The sequence below is a fragment of the Nomascus leucogenys genome, chromosome X, assembly GCF_006542625.1.
Source record: "Nomascus leucogenys isolate Asia chromosome X, Asia_NLE_v1, whole genome shotgun sequence".
Taxonomy (NCBI): Eukaryota; Metazoa; Chordata; class Mammalia; order Primates; family Hylobatidae; genus Nomascus; species Nomascus leucogenys.
The window spans coordinates 14,040,694-14,061,192 of NC_044406.1; the positions used below are offsets into that span (position 1 = coordinate 14,040,694).

Below are 20,499 nucleotides of genomic sequence, written 5' to 3' on the forward strand. Positions count from 1 at the left end.
AGTCAGGCAGCAATTTAAGGTACCACTAGAGGTTTATCAGAAAACAAGTCCAGTGACGCTAGGAGGAGCCAAGTAAAAGAACACTATTCATAGTATTTCTTTTTTTTTTTTTTTTTTTTTTTGAGACGGAGTCTCGCTCTGTCGCCCAGGCTGGAGTGCAGTGGCGCAATCTCGGCTCACTGCAAGCTCTGCCTCCCGGGTTCACGCCATTCTCCTGTCTCAGCCTCTCCGAGTAGCTGGGACTACAGGCGCCCACCACCACGCCCGGCTAATTTTTTGTATTTTTAGTAGAGACGGGGTTTCACCGTGGTTTCGATCTCCTGACCTCGTGATCCGCCCGCCTCGGCCTCCCAAAGTGCTGGGATTACAAGCGTGAGCCACCGCGCCCGGCCCTATTCATAGTATTTCAAACGTGCATAATGATTTTTTAATGCTGTATAACTGTGTTTAGTGATGATATGCAGAATTTACTGTTGTTATCTTAAACCAAGTGTCAGCCTACACTCTTTTGGCAGTGAAGAAAAAGGAAGACTATGTGGTAAGAAACTTTCCCAAAGGGCAGGCTGCAGAGCAAGTTCAGATAAATCACTTGCCAGGTAACATCCAACAGATGCCTCCTTGCCTTGCTGAGCATTTTCTGACCTGCCAGAAGTCAAACACAAAGTCAAGAGGGTCTGGCAAAACTCACCTCATATCTACTTGAGTTCATTAAGATTCCAACACAGTAGATTTAGCAAGTTGAGTTTCTCAGTTTTTATTCTATCTTGGGAGTGGGTTTATGAAGAGGAGAGATTGGACCTAAGGCCCCATCTTTACCTAAATGTGGAGGGAGGAGGGTCTCAAATGAGGAAGAATAGCTCATTGAGAGACACCAGAGAAGAGGAAGCTAGCACCTGCCCTTTCTGGCCTGATCACTACGTTTCTCTGGTCTGTGAGCTCCACAACGGCCCTTTTGCATTTGCAGTTTCATTTAATCCTTGCTTCCTTATAGCCCAGGGTTTGGCAAAGTTTGTCTGTAAATGGCTTTGTGGGCCATGCCGTCTCTACTTCAACTACTCAGCTCTGCTCTGTAGCATGAAAGCAGCCCTAGACAATATGAAAATGAATGGGTGTGGCTGGGCTCCAATAAAACTTTATTTATGGACACTGAAATTTGAATTTCATATCATTTTCATTTATCATGAAATCTTATTCTAATTTTTTTCAACCACTTAAAAATGTAAAAATCACTCTTAGTTCACAGGCCAGACAAAAACAGGTGGTGGGGTGGCCGGGCGCAATGACTCACACCTGTAATCCCAGCACTTGGGGAGGCCAAATCAGGCAGATCACCTGAGGTCAGGAGTTTGAGACCAGCCTGGCCAAATGGTGAAACCCCCATCTCTACTAAAAAATACAAAAAATTAGCTGTACTAATTAGCTGGACTACACACCTGTAGTCCCAGCTACTCGGGAGGCTGAGGCAGGAGAATCACTTGAACCCAGGGGGCAGAGGTTGCAGTGAGCCAAGATCGCGCCACTGCACTCCAGCCTGGGCGACAGAGCAAGACTCCGTCTCAAAACAGAACAGAATAAAACAAAACAAAACAAAACAAAACAAAAAATGTGATGGGAGGGATTTGGCCCATGGGCCATTGTTTGCCAACTTCCACCCTAGGCCCAGGCACCAGTCCCTCTTTGTAGAGTCTCCATCCTTTCAGAGGATGCTGCTACACAGGAGAAGGACCACAAGCGTTACCTGGTGGGCACAGTGAGAACTGTTCTGGAGAAAACCCCAAAATTAAGTTACGGAAATAAGCAGGTTTTTCTTTCTGTGTTACAGTTGGACACTATGTCACATGCACATGGGTCCTTTGCCATGTCTAGGGAGGCTCTTTTGAAGGTGTTAGATGATGAAATTGGTTCCTGCAGAAATTATTCTTGCACTGTGTTGAACCAAGTTTATGAACTTCATAAAGACCTTGTGGCAACTACAAAGGATGTTTAGATAGCAGTAGCTTGACAGAAGATTTTCATGATATATTAGAGAAGATGGGACATACGCAAGATAAAAGAAAAAACTGTCTATGAAATGGTTGCTTAGCCGAGGAGTAAATTATATTGTATGTTGCCCCAAGCTGTGGGCCCAGTGAATGGCAGGATGATGCAGATGGTGATGCGAAATGTTGATTGTATCTCGTAAAATAACAAAGAACTCTATCTCTGCTACCTGGGTATCAGATAATTAAGACATCAAAGAGCCCCAAATGACCCTTATTTTGAGGTTATTTAATAGATTATGAAAGTCATCTTCCCTTCACTTGGCTAATTGATCCACCATTACCATAGAGAATTTATGAAGTACAAAGTCATTGTAACATTATGCTGGTCACCACATAGAATGAGTTAATGCGTAGAGTTTAGATATGTTAATCTATTTCATCTAGTTTTAACCAATCTTCAGGTATCTAAGAAATGCTGTGCTCACACTGGGGTAGTGACTGTGAGAAATATAAAAGCAGCATCAGGTTTGGTTCCTAATCTGATGGTGTATACACTCGGTACATAACTTTTTTGGGACCCGTTTTACAATCGCTCTGTACAATAAAGCAATCTGAGAATTTGCAATATATCACAAGACATTTAGAAGGCCAGGAGCCCCAGACACTCAGATGATAACTTTGTTCATAGAACTGAAAAGCAGACAAAACGTAAAGAAGCCCCAGCACATAAGTAAGCATAAGGAGTGTGTAAATCTAGCATTTGTTGAGTGTCTGCTTTGTGCTCAGCACTACTCAAATACTGTGAGCAAATACAAAAGATTTAAGAGACTGGGTACCCACTTCAGAGGGTGAACATACAGTTGGAATTTCCATTCATTCCACAGTTAGAGAACAGTAGAAATGAGTTTCTATCAGGCATGCTCTGGGAGTTCACGGAGGCCCCTGGTGCTAGTTTTGTGTTGTCAGGGAGATGTTGATCAAGCAGCTTGGAAGTGAAAAAGCAATGTCCTCTACCTGTTCCCTGGATTCTTCTCTCTTTAGACCTGTCACCTTGAAGAAAGCGTGATCGATTCCAAACATCACTGTAGGCAAATCACCATAGTACTTGGATTGAGTTAATGTGAAGAAAGCATGTCATCCTTGACAATGGATTAAATGAAAGTGAGCTAATGCATGCCATTCTCAATCCTTGCAGCTACACCAGTTCCCAGGCACTGTCCTTACAAGTGATCCATCCATATTCCATACAAGGTCCAACACTTGCTCCAATGATATATCCTTGTTTTCAACTTCAGAAATTCAACAGACATTTACATGTAGATTATCCCTGAACAGCCTGTGAGACCAAATACACACTTTCCCTAATATACTCTAATACAAAATCCTTATTAAGAAACAGAACAGAAGTCAAATCCAGAGACAAAAATAAATACTGAAAGCAATGTCAATGAAGATGCTCTCTCCATGGCCATGTTGTCTTTGGACAATTTTTTTTCTGAACAGAGTCATAGTTTTGACATTTAATGATATCTTTATCATCTTATATTTTCTATACCATGAAATTAACATTTACATACAACAAAATCACCTCAAGAGGAAAAACACAGATTTTTCTAAAAGGAGGTCTGAACATCATCAGTGTTTTCGAATCCTGGATTATTTTCTCCTTTGCTAATATCGACGGAGGCATAAGGATTTTCTTCACTTCTTGCTTTATTTTTCCTGTTAAGTAGAGCAAGGTTGCCTTAATATGCTTATGTTAAAATCAATCGGACTGATGAAGATCAAAAAGTTTGAGGGCAATCTGTGTTAAGGAGGCTGGGCGGGAGGAACAGGAAGTTTCATAAACTGTTGATGTGAGTATAAATTGGTACAGCCGCTATTGAGGGCAATTTGGCAATATTTATCAAAATTAGCAATTGCACGTATGCTTTGACCCAGCTTTCCCACTGCTAGGATTCATCTTACAGGTATATTGGCATACTCAGGAAATTACCTATGTTAAGCCATCACCTTTTTTTAAGTAAACACAAATATTTGGAAACAACATAAAAGTTCATCAACAGATGACTGTTTATCAAAATTACAATCCATTCATGAAATGGGAAATTATACTGCCAGAAAAAAGGAGAAGTTTTTTGTGCAACTAATGTGTAATGATCTCTAAAACACATTAAGTGGGTTGGGTGTGGTGGATCACACCCATATAAATAAAAATTTTAAAAAACCATTAAGTGGAAAACAAAATATGCAGAGCATTGTTTATAGCCTGCTAACATTTGTATACTAAAAAATGAGATATACATATGCACATACACACATATATACACACTAAAAAAGTATATATTTGTATACTAAAAAGGAGATATATATATATATATATGTCCGAGAAAAAAGAAAAAAAGACTATATATGTGTGTGTGTGTGTGTGTGTGTGTGTATCTCCAAGGAACTGATAACTTTGGCTTTGGGAAGAGAACTTGGAGGCAAAAGGTAGTAAGGAAGATTCTTCATGTTCACCTTTGTATTTTTTAATTTTAACCATATGAATGTATTACACACTGAATGCCTAACTTTTTAGATGAAGCTATTTTGGGGAACCGAAAAATCTCTATAGTGAAGAAAATTGAGCAAAATAGACTAGCACACATAGAGATTCAATCAAGAATATGTTTAAACAACCTGAGGTGTGCATAGAGTTTTGTTAGGTGCTATAAAATATTAACCTTCATTCCATAAGCCCAGCAAGAGTCAATTTCGTAAGGACAGAAGAAAAACATCTAGTAGCAAAGCAAGACTAGAAATCAGGTCTCTAGTAATTTAAATCCTCAATGAACTTTGACCTTCAGTTCAGGAACAAATTAGAGCGTGCCTAACCATGAACTGAGAGAATGATATAGAGTCTGAGCTACCCCTGAGAAATAAAAGTGAGTAAAGAGTAGCAGTTTGGGCAGGGCACGGTGGCTCACGCCTGTAATCCCAGCACTGGAGGGCGAGGCAGGCAGATTGCTTGGACTCAGGAGTTCAAGAACAACTTGGGCAACATGACAAAACCCTGCCTCCACAAAAACTACAAAAATTAGCTGAGCGTGGTGGCGCACCCCTGTAGTCCCAGCTACTCAGGAAGCTGAGGTGGGATGATCACTTAAGCCTGGGAGATCGAGGCTGCAATGAACTATGATTGCACCACTGCACTCCAGCCCGGGTGACAGAGCAAGACTCTGTCTCAACAAACAAACAAACAAACAAACAAATAATCAAAAACATGAGTAGCAGTTTCAAAGAAATCTCACAGCCCATTCTTGAACAATTTCACGGTTCAAACCCATCAGCAATCCAGTCTCCAGCAATCCAGTCCCTACTTTTAGACTGAAAAGGATTCAGCAGTGAGAGCAGTGAGAACCATTCCCTGAGTCCACCCATACCTGCCGAGTTTGCAGTGCCTCTTTGTAGGAGGGAAATGACACTGTGGCTGGGATGGAGTTTACTAGGGCATGCTAATAAATCCCAGGCCAGATACTCACTGTGTGGGCTTACTAGGAAGATGAACTGCTGAGGACATCTAGTAAATTTCTAGGGAATGCATCACAGTATTTAGGTGCAAAATTGTCCAACTAAGTAATTGGGCTATACAATCTACCACTTACTGAAAATTTTCCAGTTACTGTTCTCTAAATCTTTCTATTTTTGGATAGTTAAGTCTAGGAAAGGCCACTTACTTCTTTCGATCTCTGATGCCAGTGAAGATCAGGATGACAATGCCAACCACTATCACTCCCGTCACAACTCCAAAAACAATCAGCCATATGGTAACAGTGGGCTGGTTAGGAGGTCCAAGTGTTGGCTGTATCCCCAGAAACTCCAGGCTGTTGTCATTCAGACGGAAAGCATCATTGATACGGCTCCGGGACATCCTATTTGCAAAAGCAAAAAACAGCAAAGGGGACACTTAGACAAAATAAAATTGTGTGTAGTTATTTACTGTTTATATCATTGTTCCTGAAAGGATTTAATAGAGCTTATCATAAGAATATACACCTAGCCAGGCATGATGGTGCATGTCTGTAGTCCCAGCTACTTGGGAGACTGAGGCAGGAGAATCGCTTGAACCGGGGAGGCAGAGGTTGCAGTGAGCCGAGATCGCGCCACTGCCCTCTAGCCTGGGTGACAGAGCAAGACTCCGTCTCAAAAAAAAAAAAAAAAAAAAAAAAGGAATATACACCCAAAATCATAATAAGAGCAAAGTAAATAGGTCTAATTAAAGATATAAGTCTTCGACAATTATGCATCTTTCATGCCTTGCAACCTAGATTAGGCTCATCAACAGCTCCATTGGAAAATTGAGTTGCAAGTGTGGAAATGTATAAATGGTTGGCATTTATTCATTTGTGACTGCTGTGTTTAAGGGCAAAGTTAGTATATTTGACAAGAATTTCCCTTCTGTCAGAGTACATCTACAATGACTTTATATCAAATAATGGAAACGGATAATTGGATACACCTCTTCTATTATACAAATGAATCGGTCCTATGACCAAGTCTCTATAGTAATATTTTCCAAATAAAAGGTATTGGCATTTGGAGGTAGCACTGGGGAGGCACATAAGAAAGGGAACTTTGTCAGTTTCTTCAGCACTGGGATGGGAGATGGCTGACTTTTATGGAGGCAAAAGGATAAAGATTGTTTAAAGAAAAAAAAAACCAGTGATATGGAGAACATTCTGGATCAAAGACCAAAGTGTCTGGCATCTCATCTTCCTACCCTTGGGTATAGCCCAGATCAGGAGGTCAGAGTCCACCAGAGAAGGAGAGAGATCAACACAGAATTAGTCAGGTAACCCCTGCAATCCTCAGCCAGAAAAGATCTGAAAAGAGTCATCCTGGAAACAGAGAGTTTGAGGTCCCCTGTAGCTTGCAGCTGAGTATCCAGGAAGGCTGAGCTTTTTCATAAAGATCTCAGCCGGAAGTTTTCCCTGAGACAGACACAAGTCTTCTGGAGGCAGTGAGTGAGTCTCTGGGCACAGTTGGGTCATATACTCCAACCAAGCCAGATTTTCTAGGCACGCCCTGCCCAGCAAAGTTAAACAGGACTCTGATGCAGCTCGAGAGGGCCACCTAGTGAGCTGCCCAGAAGTAGTAGGTATATTAAGCCTTTTTATAATGACAGGAAACCATCTGCAAGGTCAATCCATTCTTCACTCCTGCTGTCTGTTGTGGGAAACAATTGAGGCAAATTGGACGTACTGTTTCTTCTAAACATTCATTGCAAGTCCCTTACCTAGCGTAGAGGCCAAGCAATACATAAGGAATCCTGTACTTGCCTACCTTGTTTCAGGATTTGGGCAGTTAAATAAACCCTACGTCAAAGTCCCGAGAGCAAATGATGGCAATACCTGTCCATGTCCCTTCTGCACTTACTATTTTCCATGAATTCTAGCCAGACTTTCTTCAACCAGCACCTGCTCCCCTTTACCAGAGAGCATTCTCAGACCACAAGATCTGCCCTGCCTGCAGGGCTGAAATGCTGGGAAATTAATGCCACCTGGAAGCAGTTCTCAGCCAATAACTGATGGGAGGTGGTAAATAAATACCCCAGCTTCCTCAGCCCTCTGATGGGACAATTCAGGTGCACATTCTACACAGTCTGTCCACATTTCCCAGCAGGACTGAGCTCTAGTTGCCCATAGTGGTAACTTGCTTGATAACATGTAATCTGTAGTTTTCCTTCCCTTTTGTAAGGGCCTACATCTGGGGGAACTCAAATCAAGATTATTCCCTTGCTGTGGGATCCTTCTGGAATTACATGGAGTTTGTAGCATGAGGTAACATACACGTAAATGACTCAGAATAATGCTTGGCACACAGGAAAAACACACAAAATACTGGTTATTGTTGTTGTATTTGTTAACCCCCTCACCCTTAGATGAAAGTAAAATGTCACCTGATGGCCTTTTCAACTTCAGTTCTAGGAATGATGTCAGATACATTTTTAGGTGCAGTGACAAAGAAATTAAAGGAGATTCTTGGTTTCAAATTAGCCACTCGCACATCCTCCTCCCTGTAGAGAAACAAAACAAATATCTTCACTTGTGGCACAGAGGACACAATAAAGAGAATGAAGACTTCCCCTGCTGGTGAAAAGGAGATTAGAGAGGATCACAGGGTAGAGACATGGGGGAGGGCAAACAATAAGAGGATGTAATTGTCAAAAAAAAAAAACATTAATGCTGCCCAAAGCACATGAAATCAACTACATAAAAATTGTGATATCAAGTTTTGGCACTATTTGTTCTGCCTTCATATAAAACCCACATCTTTTTCAATGATAGAAAATTTCCAAACTGAAAACAGCAGGAGAATCAAGGAATAATTGGTGGCCCAGGATTGTGGCAAACAATGTGGTGGGCAGAGATGGCTCAGTACCACACGCAGAGATTTATACCCACAACCTGGTCCTACCCAGCAGAAAATGTCGTGTTGCACCCATGGATGAAGGTAATGAGTGGGGTCTACTATATGATGTGACACGCCTGTGCTCTCACAGCTGTCAAGTGATCCTAGCACAAAATAAGGTAGATCATGTGGCTTATAGCCCTTGAGTGACTACCCATCTGACTCAGAATAAAAGCCAAAGTCCTTAGAATGGCCTTCAAGGCCCACATGACCTTTTGTCTCTCCCTCCTTCCTCTATGCCCCTAACATCGTCCTGGCCACGTCTCCACTTGTCTTCTAACCTGCTCCAGCCACTGGCCTCCTTGCTGGTCCTTTAACAGGCCGAGGATATTCCTTCCTCAGGGTCTGCACCTGCTGTTCCCCCCAGCTGAGACACTTTCCCCATTGTCTGCATTGCTGGCTCTCTCTCTCTCTCTCTCTCTCTCTCTCTCTCTTTCTCTCTCTCTTGCTCTCTCGCTCTCTCTCTCCTGCTTCATATACTTGTTCAAATATTAGTGATGTCTTTTCTGACCATTTTGGTTAAAATTGACCTACTCCCTGCCCAACACACACACACACACACACCAGCCCTCCCCAGACCCTTTTATATTTTTCTCCCTAGCACTTAGTACCTTGTAATTCTATATTTCACTTACATATTACACACATAGACACACACACAACATACATACTAGAATATAGGTCAATGAAGGCAGGAAGTTCTGCCTTTTTTTGCTTTCAGTGCTGAGGGTGTGTGAGAGCATTCTGAGAAGAAAGTGACAGCTGCTTAGTAAGAACAATACTCTTGCAATCTACAAGTCAAATAAGGCACGATCAGCCCTCTATGGAGTCGCCCAAATTCCATGATACCAAAGAAGTATAAGTTACAAGGAGATTTTTATCAATTTCCCTTGAAGAAAAGTTTAGGCAGAGTATCTCCTCAGACTCAAGAGTAAGAGAAATCCTAGTTGGAGTAATTTGAGAACCCAGCAAATCAACTCACCCAAAAAGAATCATCTGATTTTTGACTTTTAAAAAGTACTTCCTCAGGGCATATGCAACAGATGATCGGAACAGGTACATTTCATTGTCGTTCCATTCATACTGCAAATTCAGAAGAAAGACGCTGCTCAGCTGGACTCATAAGACACATTTATAATCTGATACTCCTCAAGAATTATTCTTAATATTCCAGAGACTCTTGCTATTCATTAAGTCAGTGACCTTCAACGTAAGTGTGCATCCGTATCACCTGAAGGGTTAGTTAAAACACTGAGTGCTGGGTCCACCCCTACAGCGTCTGATTCAGGAAGCCTGAGATGAAACCCAATAATTTACAGCTCTAACAAACTCCCAGGTGGTGGTAATGCTGCTGGTCAGGCAACCATGCTTTAGGAACCATTGGGTTCACGGGTCCTTTTACTTTAGTTTGATGTAAACTGAAATTAACACCTTGAGTGTAGGTTTACCGATGGGAGTCAAACAAAATTGTGGGTTTTGTAGCAAAATGTCTGTACATTGTGGACAAAATCAGTTTTTACTATTTTTATGGTACGTTCTCAGAAATGTACTTATCTATAAGTGTAAAAGAAAAACTTGAAGTTCGAATGAAATATAATACTTTGTAAACAGCAAGCTAATCTGTTTGTTCTTGTTTTCCAGTGCTAAACAAATAGCTTATGTTTGCATAGCTTTTAAAGACTTAAAAGAAAGCATTCACTCTTTCCTCCAGTAGCTGGCAGCAGGAATCAATGAATGGCACTAGTTGTATGTTTCTCCTTTCCCTTTAAAAATTATAATATTTCACAAAAGAATTGTTACATTCACTTCAGCTTGGTTTCACCCAGGTTTGGAGGAGTTCCTTTAATAGTAATAATATTATTAATATTGTTACTAATAACAGTCTGGCTACTATCTCTATAAATATAAAATATAAAAGATTTTAAAGGCTGAGTTCTCAAAATAATGCCATAGATCCATTGGAATTCACCATGAAATAGCTTGAACTGAGCAGATATTCTGACCCTGATGTGTAGATGCACTAAATATATGATCTCGTTTCATCAAAACAGATTGTTGCTCAGTGAATTGGCCTCAGAACATTACAGCATCAAACCCCCTGAACACTATTTACCAACCCTCACTGCATGGAAAGAGGATGAGTATAAATGTCAAGAAAAAAGATAACTGAAAATATCCTGATCCGCTGAGACTAATTAAAATTTACTAAGCCAAGGAAGTGCTAATAAAAATATGACAGAGAAATAGTCCCACAATCACCCAATGATTATTATGAAATAGGAACTTGAACTCTTAACGATTGGAAAGAAATGCACTTCCATTTTCATTTTTTCTTTCTTGAATGTTCATCTTTTTAGTCCTGAGTTATTTATGTTTTGATGTCTTACCTATGAAAATTATACTAAAAGTGTTATTGAATCTTGGACAATGTTTAACTTTTCAGGAAAGGTAAGGGGGTAGAAACACAATCTTTGGATCTATCCAGTGCAGACAACAATTTGCTGTAGCATCTTGGACCGTTTTATCCAATAGTCCCAGATTGACTTCTAACCCTGCAAAGAGTTTAGGGTGTCATGCCCACTCTCAGGCTTTTGAGCCCCATCTACCCGAGACTACTCTTTCCTCTCCTTTTTCCCAATCAAAGCTACTACTTCCTCAGACTGGATCACCTGAGACAGGTGTTAAGGAGAGAGCAATAGCTAAGTAAATAATTCACATTAAGGTGTAAATAACATAATTTCCTGTAAAATATTTTGTTACCCCCAAAATGCATTTCCCTAAATAAGTTGTTCTCAAACTTTGCTGTGACTAGAATCACCTGGGGAGCTTTAAACACTCTTGATGCCCAACTCTTGACTCCATACCCCAGAACAATTAAATCAGAATCTCTGGAGGTGTATAACCCAGGCATTAATATTTTTTAAACTTCCCATGTGATTCCACTGTGCAGCCAAGTTTGAGAAGCAATGTTCTAAATTAGCGCTTCCCAGTCTTGATTGTACGTACAAATCACCTGGAGGCTTGCTAAAATGCAGATTCTGATTAAGTGGTCCAGGGCTAGACTTGAAATTATGCATTTTTAACAAGCTTCCAGGTGATTCAAATGCTGCTGGTCCACGGGCCACACTCTGAGTGAAGCCAGGATACAGATGATGAACTAAAATAAAACAAACTAAAAAAACCTAACTGTACTGCTTCTAAAAACAAACTACCTTTCAAAATATAACCATATTCTCTTTCTAGAATAAAAGTAATGGTGACAAGAGTCAATTGAAAGGATTGGTATCTGATATTTAAGGATTGATACAGATGTTTTCTCATCGAAGTTCATAACACCTTCAAGGCAATAAAAAGTAGGAATAGCTTATCCAATAAAGAATAGGTTACTTTAAAAACCCAAAGCCAAAGGCCAGAATCTGGAACTTACAGTTTTGAAAAGAACCACATGGCCTCTCTTCAGTTCACACTGAAATGGGTTTATTGTGTCCTATTTAAGTGAAGACTGTGCACTCAAAAATAATCAATTCACTGTCCAGAATACTCACTGCTTCATCTCCAAGAGCTGATTTTAGGCTTATCCTCACTTTGATGCTTTGGTCTGCATCTGATTAAAGAGAAATAGCAGACTGCTGGTTACAGACGACAGATTGCCCACATGTGCTTATTTCCTTTTCCTTCCAAGATCCCACTAAAGTGACAGTAAAGGGATCTTTTAAAGATATCAACAGACTTTTGGAAAACGAGAAATGATGAGACAGGGGTAACTGCTTTCTCAGGGACAGGAAGCCATGACCTAATTTGTACACAGAGGGGGCACAGACCCACAAAGAGCCAAAAAATCCAAAAGAGGGTTGGAATTCAAGCACAGGTGAGGGTGGGAAAATAATACTGGGCTGAAAAGAAGAGGAATGGAAGTCAGGGTGTGGTTAAAACCACTTTGGAGACCAGTTGATCCTCCTACCCCTTGTGCCCTTCCTTAGACAGTCAGTTGGAGGCTATGCTCCAGAAAAACAAGAGGTAATCCAAGAAAGAAGACATGGAATCTAGGAAGCAGTGGATTCAACCCAGGAGAACAACAAATGTTGGGAAAGGAGAATATAAGACTCCAAGAGGGAAGTCTCTAGGGAAAAAAAATGAGACTGAAAAGAATAGATATGTTGAAATATTTGGGAGAAAAACAAATACAACGTAGATAGCAAATTAGGTAGGCCAAAAAATTCAGGCAAGTAGAAACTTTGAGACAAACAACAAGCCACATAAGAAAGGACACAAAATAGTACATTACTTGGCTCTTCAGGCATAGTGATGTAAACATTGATAACTGTTTTACTAAAAATCATTATAAGGCCTTATTGGAAGAGCAAGAAATGGAAGTGGAAGAGTAGACCAAAGCGAAGGTTTAAAACCGAGCAATAACAAAATAGCAATATAAGAAAATTACTTAAACATATGAAAGTGACAGCCAGAAAGAAGAGATAATAGCATTAAAATTGTTTAAAAAAAAGTATTTGTCTTTGGAAAGCAGGATTCGAGTACAGTTGGTTGGAGACAGTTATAATATGTATTTTAAAGATGAGACTAATAAAACAGACTTGAAAGAATACACACTCTTGTATGTGTATGCACACATGTGCATGCATCTGTGTTTGTCTGTACAGTTGCTTTCACTACGTCTCATACATAGGTGCTCGACAGTTGTGATTTTTCTCCCATAAAATGGCAGCTGTCACCATAGCAGAGAAAGAAGCAGGTACTACAGAGAAAGAAACATTCTCAGCTGTGTCACAAGTCCTCATGAGACTGGGGCCAAAGGAGACTAGACGAAGTAGACAAGGAATGGGTGTGAAACTTGTCAACTGGGTGTACTCACATGGACTCCAGTCGGTACTCCATCCCACAAAAGAATTCTTGTTCTGGTCTTTCAGCCAGGTAAATAAGGGCTCAAAGTAGTTGAGCAGTGGTCTCACATTCATGTTCTTTGCTCCTACAACATTTTCCAACGCTAGGGTCCAGGGTTCTGATTTTCCGAGCCTCAGCATATTGCTACACAAAAAAGAGGGGGTTCAGGGCCTTTTGAGGGGTTCCAGATGTACATACATTTACATCTATGATCTATGGTTTCTTCTCTTTGACTTGGCTAAATTTGCTTCTGGCAGATAAGAAAAGAATGCATATTAACGGATATATTCCTCCCTAAACCGCTCTTTCCTTCCAATTACCACGAAGAGAGGGCTGTAGTTATGATAGGGAGAAAAGAGGTGGCCCATCCAATTGTTGTACGGTCTAGGTTCTTGTCTGACCACAAATTTAATGTTTGGTTTGTAAATGAGGACATTTTGAGGCCATAACATTTTCTTTTTAGAACAAAGAAATCAAATTCAAACCTAGGCATGGAAATGAGTAATACTGAATATAGGAGAGGTTCAACATTTTGAGGTATTTCTTACAGCAGTTTCTGTCCAGCTTCTGTAGAGTTTGAGATGTCACATTTGTGCAGAGGGCCTTCATGTTTAGCTGCTTGACAAAGTGCTTCTTGAAACTGGAATTGGTAAAGGGTCCTTGTGTAATATCTGCACAGGAGACAAAGAAACAAAAAAGCAGTCCCGTGTTTACTTACTGTCTTAGAGTTATAGATTGGGGCATATATTTAAATCTGGAGCCCAAGTAACCAAAGAGATACTGATCAAATCTCTTTCTCCAGACATGAACTCTACACTCGTCAAAACCTATTTGCGTTTTATGTATCTGTTGATAAACATGGCAATATTACTCTGTTAAATGTTAGCTAACATTTGTTTTGTGTTTTACAGATTAATAGCCCTTTCACATAAATGATGCAAATCCATCCTTATAACAGGTCAATAATATTATTTTCATTTTACAAATAAACTGAGCTCCAGCAAATTCAAGGACTAGGGTTACTAGGTGAAGAACATATGTTTTTGGACTTCGAGTTAAAAATTCTCTTTCTATTACAATGTACAATAAACTGCCAGTAACGAGAAGACAAAACTACTTTTTATTTCTCCCAATGATACTATTGATTGCTTGATGACAGAGAGAAAATCTTACACAAGTTTAATTTAACACAATAAATTGTGTTAGTTTAAATTGAATTGAAATTGATCATCTATACAGACAGTTCCCAACTTACAAAGGTTGGACTTTTGATTTTTCGACTTTAAAATAGTGCTTTCAGCTGTATATGTTAATGGTAAGTACCCAAAGTTTTTCACTTTCAGCACAGTATTAAATAATTACATGAGATATTGAACACTTCATTATAAAATAAGGTTTGTGTTAGATGATTTTGCCCAACAGTAGGCTAATGTGAGTGTTCTGAGCATGTTTAAGGTAGACTAGGCTATGCTTTGGTGTTCCATAGGTTAGGTGTATTCAGTGCATTCTTAAGGTATTTTCAACTTATGATGAGTTTATTGGGATGTAACCCCATTGTAAAGCAAGGAGCATCTGTATTGAGCTTGGAGTTATGGGTGGAAATAGAAAAATTATAATTATCACTTCATTTGTCCCTACTTTTTGTCGTTATTAGCACAGCTGCCCACAAATCCTAGAAGTTAAACAGAAACAAGAAAACTGTAATTTACCGAATGAATGAGTAATCGTTAGAAACATGGAACAGAGATGCGGGGTCACAGTATGTTTCATCATGGGGCACAGGTTCCACCACCCCAACTATCTCTCGCCTTTGGGGAGAAAAGAAAACAATACATTAGCTGTGGATCACCCATCACAAGCATCACAAGCAGGTGGGCATAACTAGTGCAGTTTTATCAATCAAATTTTTTTTTTTTTGAGACAGAGTCTCACTCTGTCACCCAAGCTGTAGTGCAGTGGCACGATCTTGGCTCACTGCAACCTCCGCCTCCCAGGTTCAAGCGATTCTCCCATCTCAGCCTCCCAAGTAGCTTGGTTTATAGGTGTGTGCCACCACATCTAACTAATTTGTGTATTTTTAATAGATATGGGGTTTCACCATGTTGGCCAGGCTGGTCTCGAACTCCTGGCCTCAAGTGATCTGCCCGCCTCAGCCTCCCAAAATGCTGCAATTACAGGCACCACCGTGTCCAGCCAATCAATGGTATTCATATTAGAAATGGTTGTTGGGTGAAATAGAAACAATGTAAAAAAAAATCACCTACAAAAATAAAAAATAAATAAAAAATTTTTAAAAATCAGACAGTAAAGCTCATTATGTGGTTATCTCTTAGTTTTAATTAATTCAGCCAGAATATACCCTTGGAAAATAGCTATGTCTTCAAAAGACTAATTTAATAAAATTCATAAAGTGCATTGCATGGCCAAAAATGTACAGTGAAAGCCCTAATAATTCCTCTCAGGCACCACACTTCATGTACTCCTGGCAGAGAGAATTTAATAAAATTGAAATCTTACTTATTCTCCATACCTACCTAGCTCAAGTGTTCCCTCCTCTGTGAAGCCTGGCCCTGATCCCATCCACCTTCTGGCAGAATTAACCCCTCAATCTCCTTTAGCCTTCTCTAGTTGTGCCTCCCTTGCCATTTATCTCCCTGTTTTGCAATTATTCACCTATAGTAACTTCTTGCCCTAGAGACTTGAGCTCCTAGAGGGTGGGGCTGTGTCTTTGTCTTCTCTCTAATTCCAGTGTCAAACATGGTGCCTGACACTACGGAAAGAATTCCTTTATATTTATTGAACAAAGGAACAATTGATGCATTAATGAATCACTCTAAGGATCTGATTCCATGTGCCTTTAAAGTAAGCTAAGAGGGATCAAAAGATTAATCCAACCAGAAAAAAAGGTAGCAAAATCATGTATTTGGCCTTGATTAAATGGAATACATTTTTTCTTTAAAATTGCAGGATCATTGTAGACATAACTTCAGTAATATTTAAACACTGGAAACAGTTCTTATAGGTGCTGCGTCTTTCCTCCCAAGTAAGATTTATGTTAACAGAGAGAATCTTGACAGAAGAAGTGTACTGTTTTAAACCTGTGCATGTGGAACTGCTTGTTACACAGGAGATCTTCACTTCAAAAAGAAAATATAAGAAAAATAAAGAAAGAAATAATTGACCAGGGTCTATGATGGTAAAAAGAAGATAGATTTCTTTCTTTTTTCCATTCTCTCCCTCCCTCTCTCCTTTCTTTTTTTCCTTCTTTTTCTTTTTCTCTTAGAATTCCTTCATCCAAAAACCTATTTATTTCATACTTGCATTTGACAGGCACAGTGTGAGGCACTTGTCACACGGCAATGAGTAATGTAGTGCTGCAACCATGGAAATGGTCACTGTTGCCCAAATGTGTCAGGTTCTCTCGAGCTTGGAATTCTCTGTGTTCCCCTCTACACCCACATCTTTCTCAGGGCTTAAATGCCTCTCCTCATCTGACACCCCCAGTTGGGCTTTGGATCTCCCCTGGACACTAACGGACCCTGTACCCTCTCATCACAACACTACAAATTGCAGTGGTTTAATTTTCCACATCCTGCCATAAACTAAACATTTTTTGGGGTTGAGGACCATACCTGAAATTATTAGCATTGGATCCTCAATGCTTTGCCTAAAATGTGGGGTCGCCATTTTGTTTAAAAGGCTGGATAAAAGAATATGTAAAATGAATAAATTGATCACTTTCAACATAACATCATAGTTTAATGAGTAAGCCAATACTTAAGAATATAGAGTATGAAGTAGTGTCACCTGACCCAAGGAAATTTTATCTGAGGAGATGGTATCCAAATGGAGACTAAAATATAAAATATAACAAACTAAAAATACAAAAAGTAGTTAGTTAATGTGTGCCTGTGTGTGTGTGTGTGTGTGTGTACATGCCAGTCAAATGCTTTTAAATACACAGCAAACTCATTAGAAAACATTTTACTGATTGCATACTCATTGACTTACTTCATCTCCCACCACTTTTTCATCCACTGGTCTTTGGGAATTTCACCTTTAAAGACCATCCACCTCCACTTCTCTAACATGTAAGTAAATGGCAGAGTCCCAACAATCGTGAGTGCTTGTTTGAGCAGGAAGTTTATTTCTGTTTCTGAAAGTAAAATGGAAAAGGATAAATATTACGATGAAGATGACAGTGGATGTTTTGTGTTAAAGAGAATTTTCCTAACCTCAAAATATTATTCCTCAAGATGTACTTACTATAAAGATACATGAGAAAAATTAACAGTATTCATAATAATATGTATATATTTATTTTCTCAGCTAAGGGATTTGGAGTAGGTTGAAGCCCTGGAACAGAACAGGTAAATAAAACCCAAAGTTACTTCTAATCCTCATTTTCTTCATTAGTTTCGGTTTCCTCCCTTAAATACCTCTTATCAGAGTTCATTAGAGCTATTTCATCCACTTTCCCAGTCACACTGTTTATTCTGGAAAGCTCCACGAAGTCAGTGACTGTTAATGTCTCATTTAAGACTGCATAACCTAGTCCCATGTCTGCTACGTGATGCCTTCTGTGAGTCTTTGTTAAATAAACAAATACTAAACAGATTCAGTGAAAAGCCTGTAAACCAGGGAGGAGAAATAAAACAAAAGAGCCCTCCTGGAGGGCACTATCCACTGGGTGGTGAAAAGTACAATGTACTTTAAATGTAAGGGTATCTTCCTTACCAAGAATTTAAAATGCTTTAACAAATCATGTTATTTCATTTTATCCTTTATTAGTGACATAAAGAGGCAGTGGAGTTCATCTCTAGTGTACAAAGGAAATGCATTGAAATGTAAGCAGGGGATGTTATCTACTTTTCACATCACTGTGTCTCCGGTGTCTAGAAAAATGTCTTGCACACAGTATGTGCTCGATAAATATGTTTGGAAGAAGAAAGAAAGAGAAAGAGGGAGGGAGGAATGGAAGGAATAAAGGAATTTATTGAACATTATTCACAAATCAGGGGCAGAGTCAAGAAAAAAAGCAGGAGTTTTCCAAACCGGTGGTTTAACCATGTCTAATATCATCTTTTTTAAAAAAAAAAAATTTATTTTAGGTTCAGGATTATGTGTCCAGGTTTATTATATAGGTAAACTCGTGTCACAGGGTTTGTTGTACAGATTATTTCATCACTGATCTAATACCATCTTAAGAAACATAGTCATCAACCATTTTTACCTGCTGTCAGGGAATATTTAAAAACAATAAAATATCTGTTCATTGACTTGAATTAATGATATTTTAAAATTAGGAAGCAGTTATGGTTACTGTTAACTACCTTTGTTTGTTACTCTCTTCATGGGAGGATGATGCTACTAGTCTGTAATCCACTAGGACTCTGCCTACAGTAACTATTTCAAACATGATGATAGGCTTTACGCTGGCCCACTCCCAGGCCCTTGTGGGATCACCAAGGATCTGGAACCACAGATCAAGGCAAAGTGAATTGTCTACTCAAGGATGGAGCTCATGACCTTGACCTCATCAATCAAATGCTCCAGACAGAGGAGCTGATCTTTATGTCACAAATAACTAAAATTAGGGGAGAGAATATGCGGAAGAGAAGAAGGCATTAGGCTCTATTTGTCCTCCATTTATGAGGAAGAATCAAAAACCATGGCATCTTCACTGAAGAAATTGGATCTCCTGAACATTTGTCATGTTCCATCAAGTCCAAGGCATCTAAAAGGAAATGGGCTGCCTCAGGCAGAAATGTTGAAGGATAGCACAGATCTAAGGGGATGTTACAGGGGAAATTCACGCTTCAGCAGGATGAACAAAATGTTTCAATCCCTTCTAATCTTGATATTAAACCACCTGTTCTTTAAGAATTTCAAAATTTAAAGCTATACTTTGCTTTGCGTAATATTATGGAAAAGACTTTAGGGCTGTTGTTCTGATTCCGCCACTACATTGCGTTTTGACTTCAGGCTACTTTCCCTCTCTTGTCTTCAGTTTACTCCTCTATAAAATGGTTTTTAGAATCTATTCCAACTCTAAAGTTCTGGGAAATTTTTACCTAGAACCAGAGGGGTCTAGTTAGAATGCTGACACTAATTGGACAAGCCATTTCAGTTCTGTGAGACTGTTTCATCATCTTTAAGAAAAAAACTTCTGTTAGATATTTCACAGGATCCCAAGTCCATTCATTCAGTTACCTCTCTTATTCCCTTTTCAATAATACAAAACCAAAAGTTGACATGTTCTGATATATACTTAAATTTTTTCACCAGTAGTAATTTCCAGTTACCCGTAAACACCTTATACCTTATGTGGCAAAAAGTAAATATTTCCTACATAAGATAATAAATACCTTTGCCCGTAACAGATTAAAGAACCTCCAAAACAAGCCACAAGAAAATGTCCATACCATTGTCTTCTTGAAAATCGGGTGACAGAAGACCAATGGATTTTAAATGCTTAGGTGTGGCTGCAGAAAGTGACATGATTTCCCCAACAGCTTCATGGAATCCTTCATTAGCTCCATTTCTTAGCAGAAAAGGTTGTGCAGCATATGCCATATCATACTGGATATGCCCCATCTCATGATGAGCTGTCAGGAAGTCGTCCATTGTCACCTTTGTGCACATAAGGATCCTGCATGAAAATGGACAAGATGAAAATGAATCTCACTGACTTTCATTTAACCCTTACAGTGGAGTTGTATGGGGTTTTGGTAGCATGCCTCATCTTTCCAAGACTTATTCACCAGTGAATCTTGAGTACCCACCTCTTATGTCCTAGAAACAGTACTAGTTGCTCAATATAAAGCAATGGGCATGGCTGAATCCTGTTCTCTTGCTCATAGACTAACAGGAAGACAGATAAGCAGAGTTCTCTGCTACAAGAACTCTGAGGCAAGTACTCTATAAGTGATCAGTACACACAGCCTTGAGCATAAAAATGAGTGAATGTAGGCACAGTCCCCTAGAAGCACCAAGAAGGGCATGACTGAGGATGCAATGAGCAATTTGGACCTTAATCAATGTGCAGGAGTTTGCCCGGTAGATGACATGGAAGTTGACGTTCCTACTGCCCAGTGAGAAAGGCTTAGGGGCAGGGGGGTGGAAATATGGCATTCAGGACACTGCACGCTGTTTGGTATTGCCA

The 20,499-nt window shown here is 39.6% G+C and overlaps 1 protein-coding gene across 1 annotated transcript in view; it reads right to left on the minus strand.

The window, feature by feature from the left end:
- Positions 1-2,723: 2,723 nt before the first annotated feature.
- The window catches only part of ACE2 (angiotensin I converting enzyme 2), a 45,135-nt gene continuing 27,359 nt past the window's right edge, over positions 2,724-20,499 (minus strand). The window contains exons 10-19 of the mRNA XM_003261084.3: positions 19,760-19,986; positions 17,346-17,490; positions 15,044-15,142; positions 13,883-14,005; positions 13,306-13,478; positions 11,981-12,039; positions 9,418-9,518; positions 7,924-8,040; positions 5,702-5,896; positions 2,724-3,704 (exon numbers count right to left, since the gene is read on the minus strand). Coding sequence (XP_003261132.2) covers positions 3,596-3,704; positions 5,702-5,896; positions 7,924-8,040; positions 9,418-9,518; positions 11,981-12,039; positions 13,306-13,478; positions 13,883-14,005; positions 15,044-15,142; positions 17,346-17,490; positions 19,760-19,986 — 1,348 coding nt within the window. The 3' untranslated portion in view covers positions 2,724-3,595. The remainder of the gene's footprint in view (positions 3,705-5,701; positions 5,897-7,923; positions 8,041-9,417; positions 9,519-11,980; positions 12,040-13,305; positions 13,479-13,882; positions 14,006-15,043; positions 15,143-17,345; positions 17,491-19,759; positions 19,987-20,499) is intronic.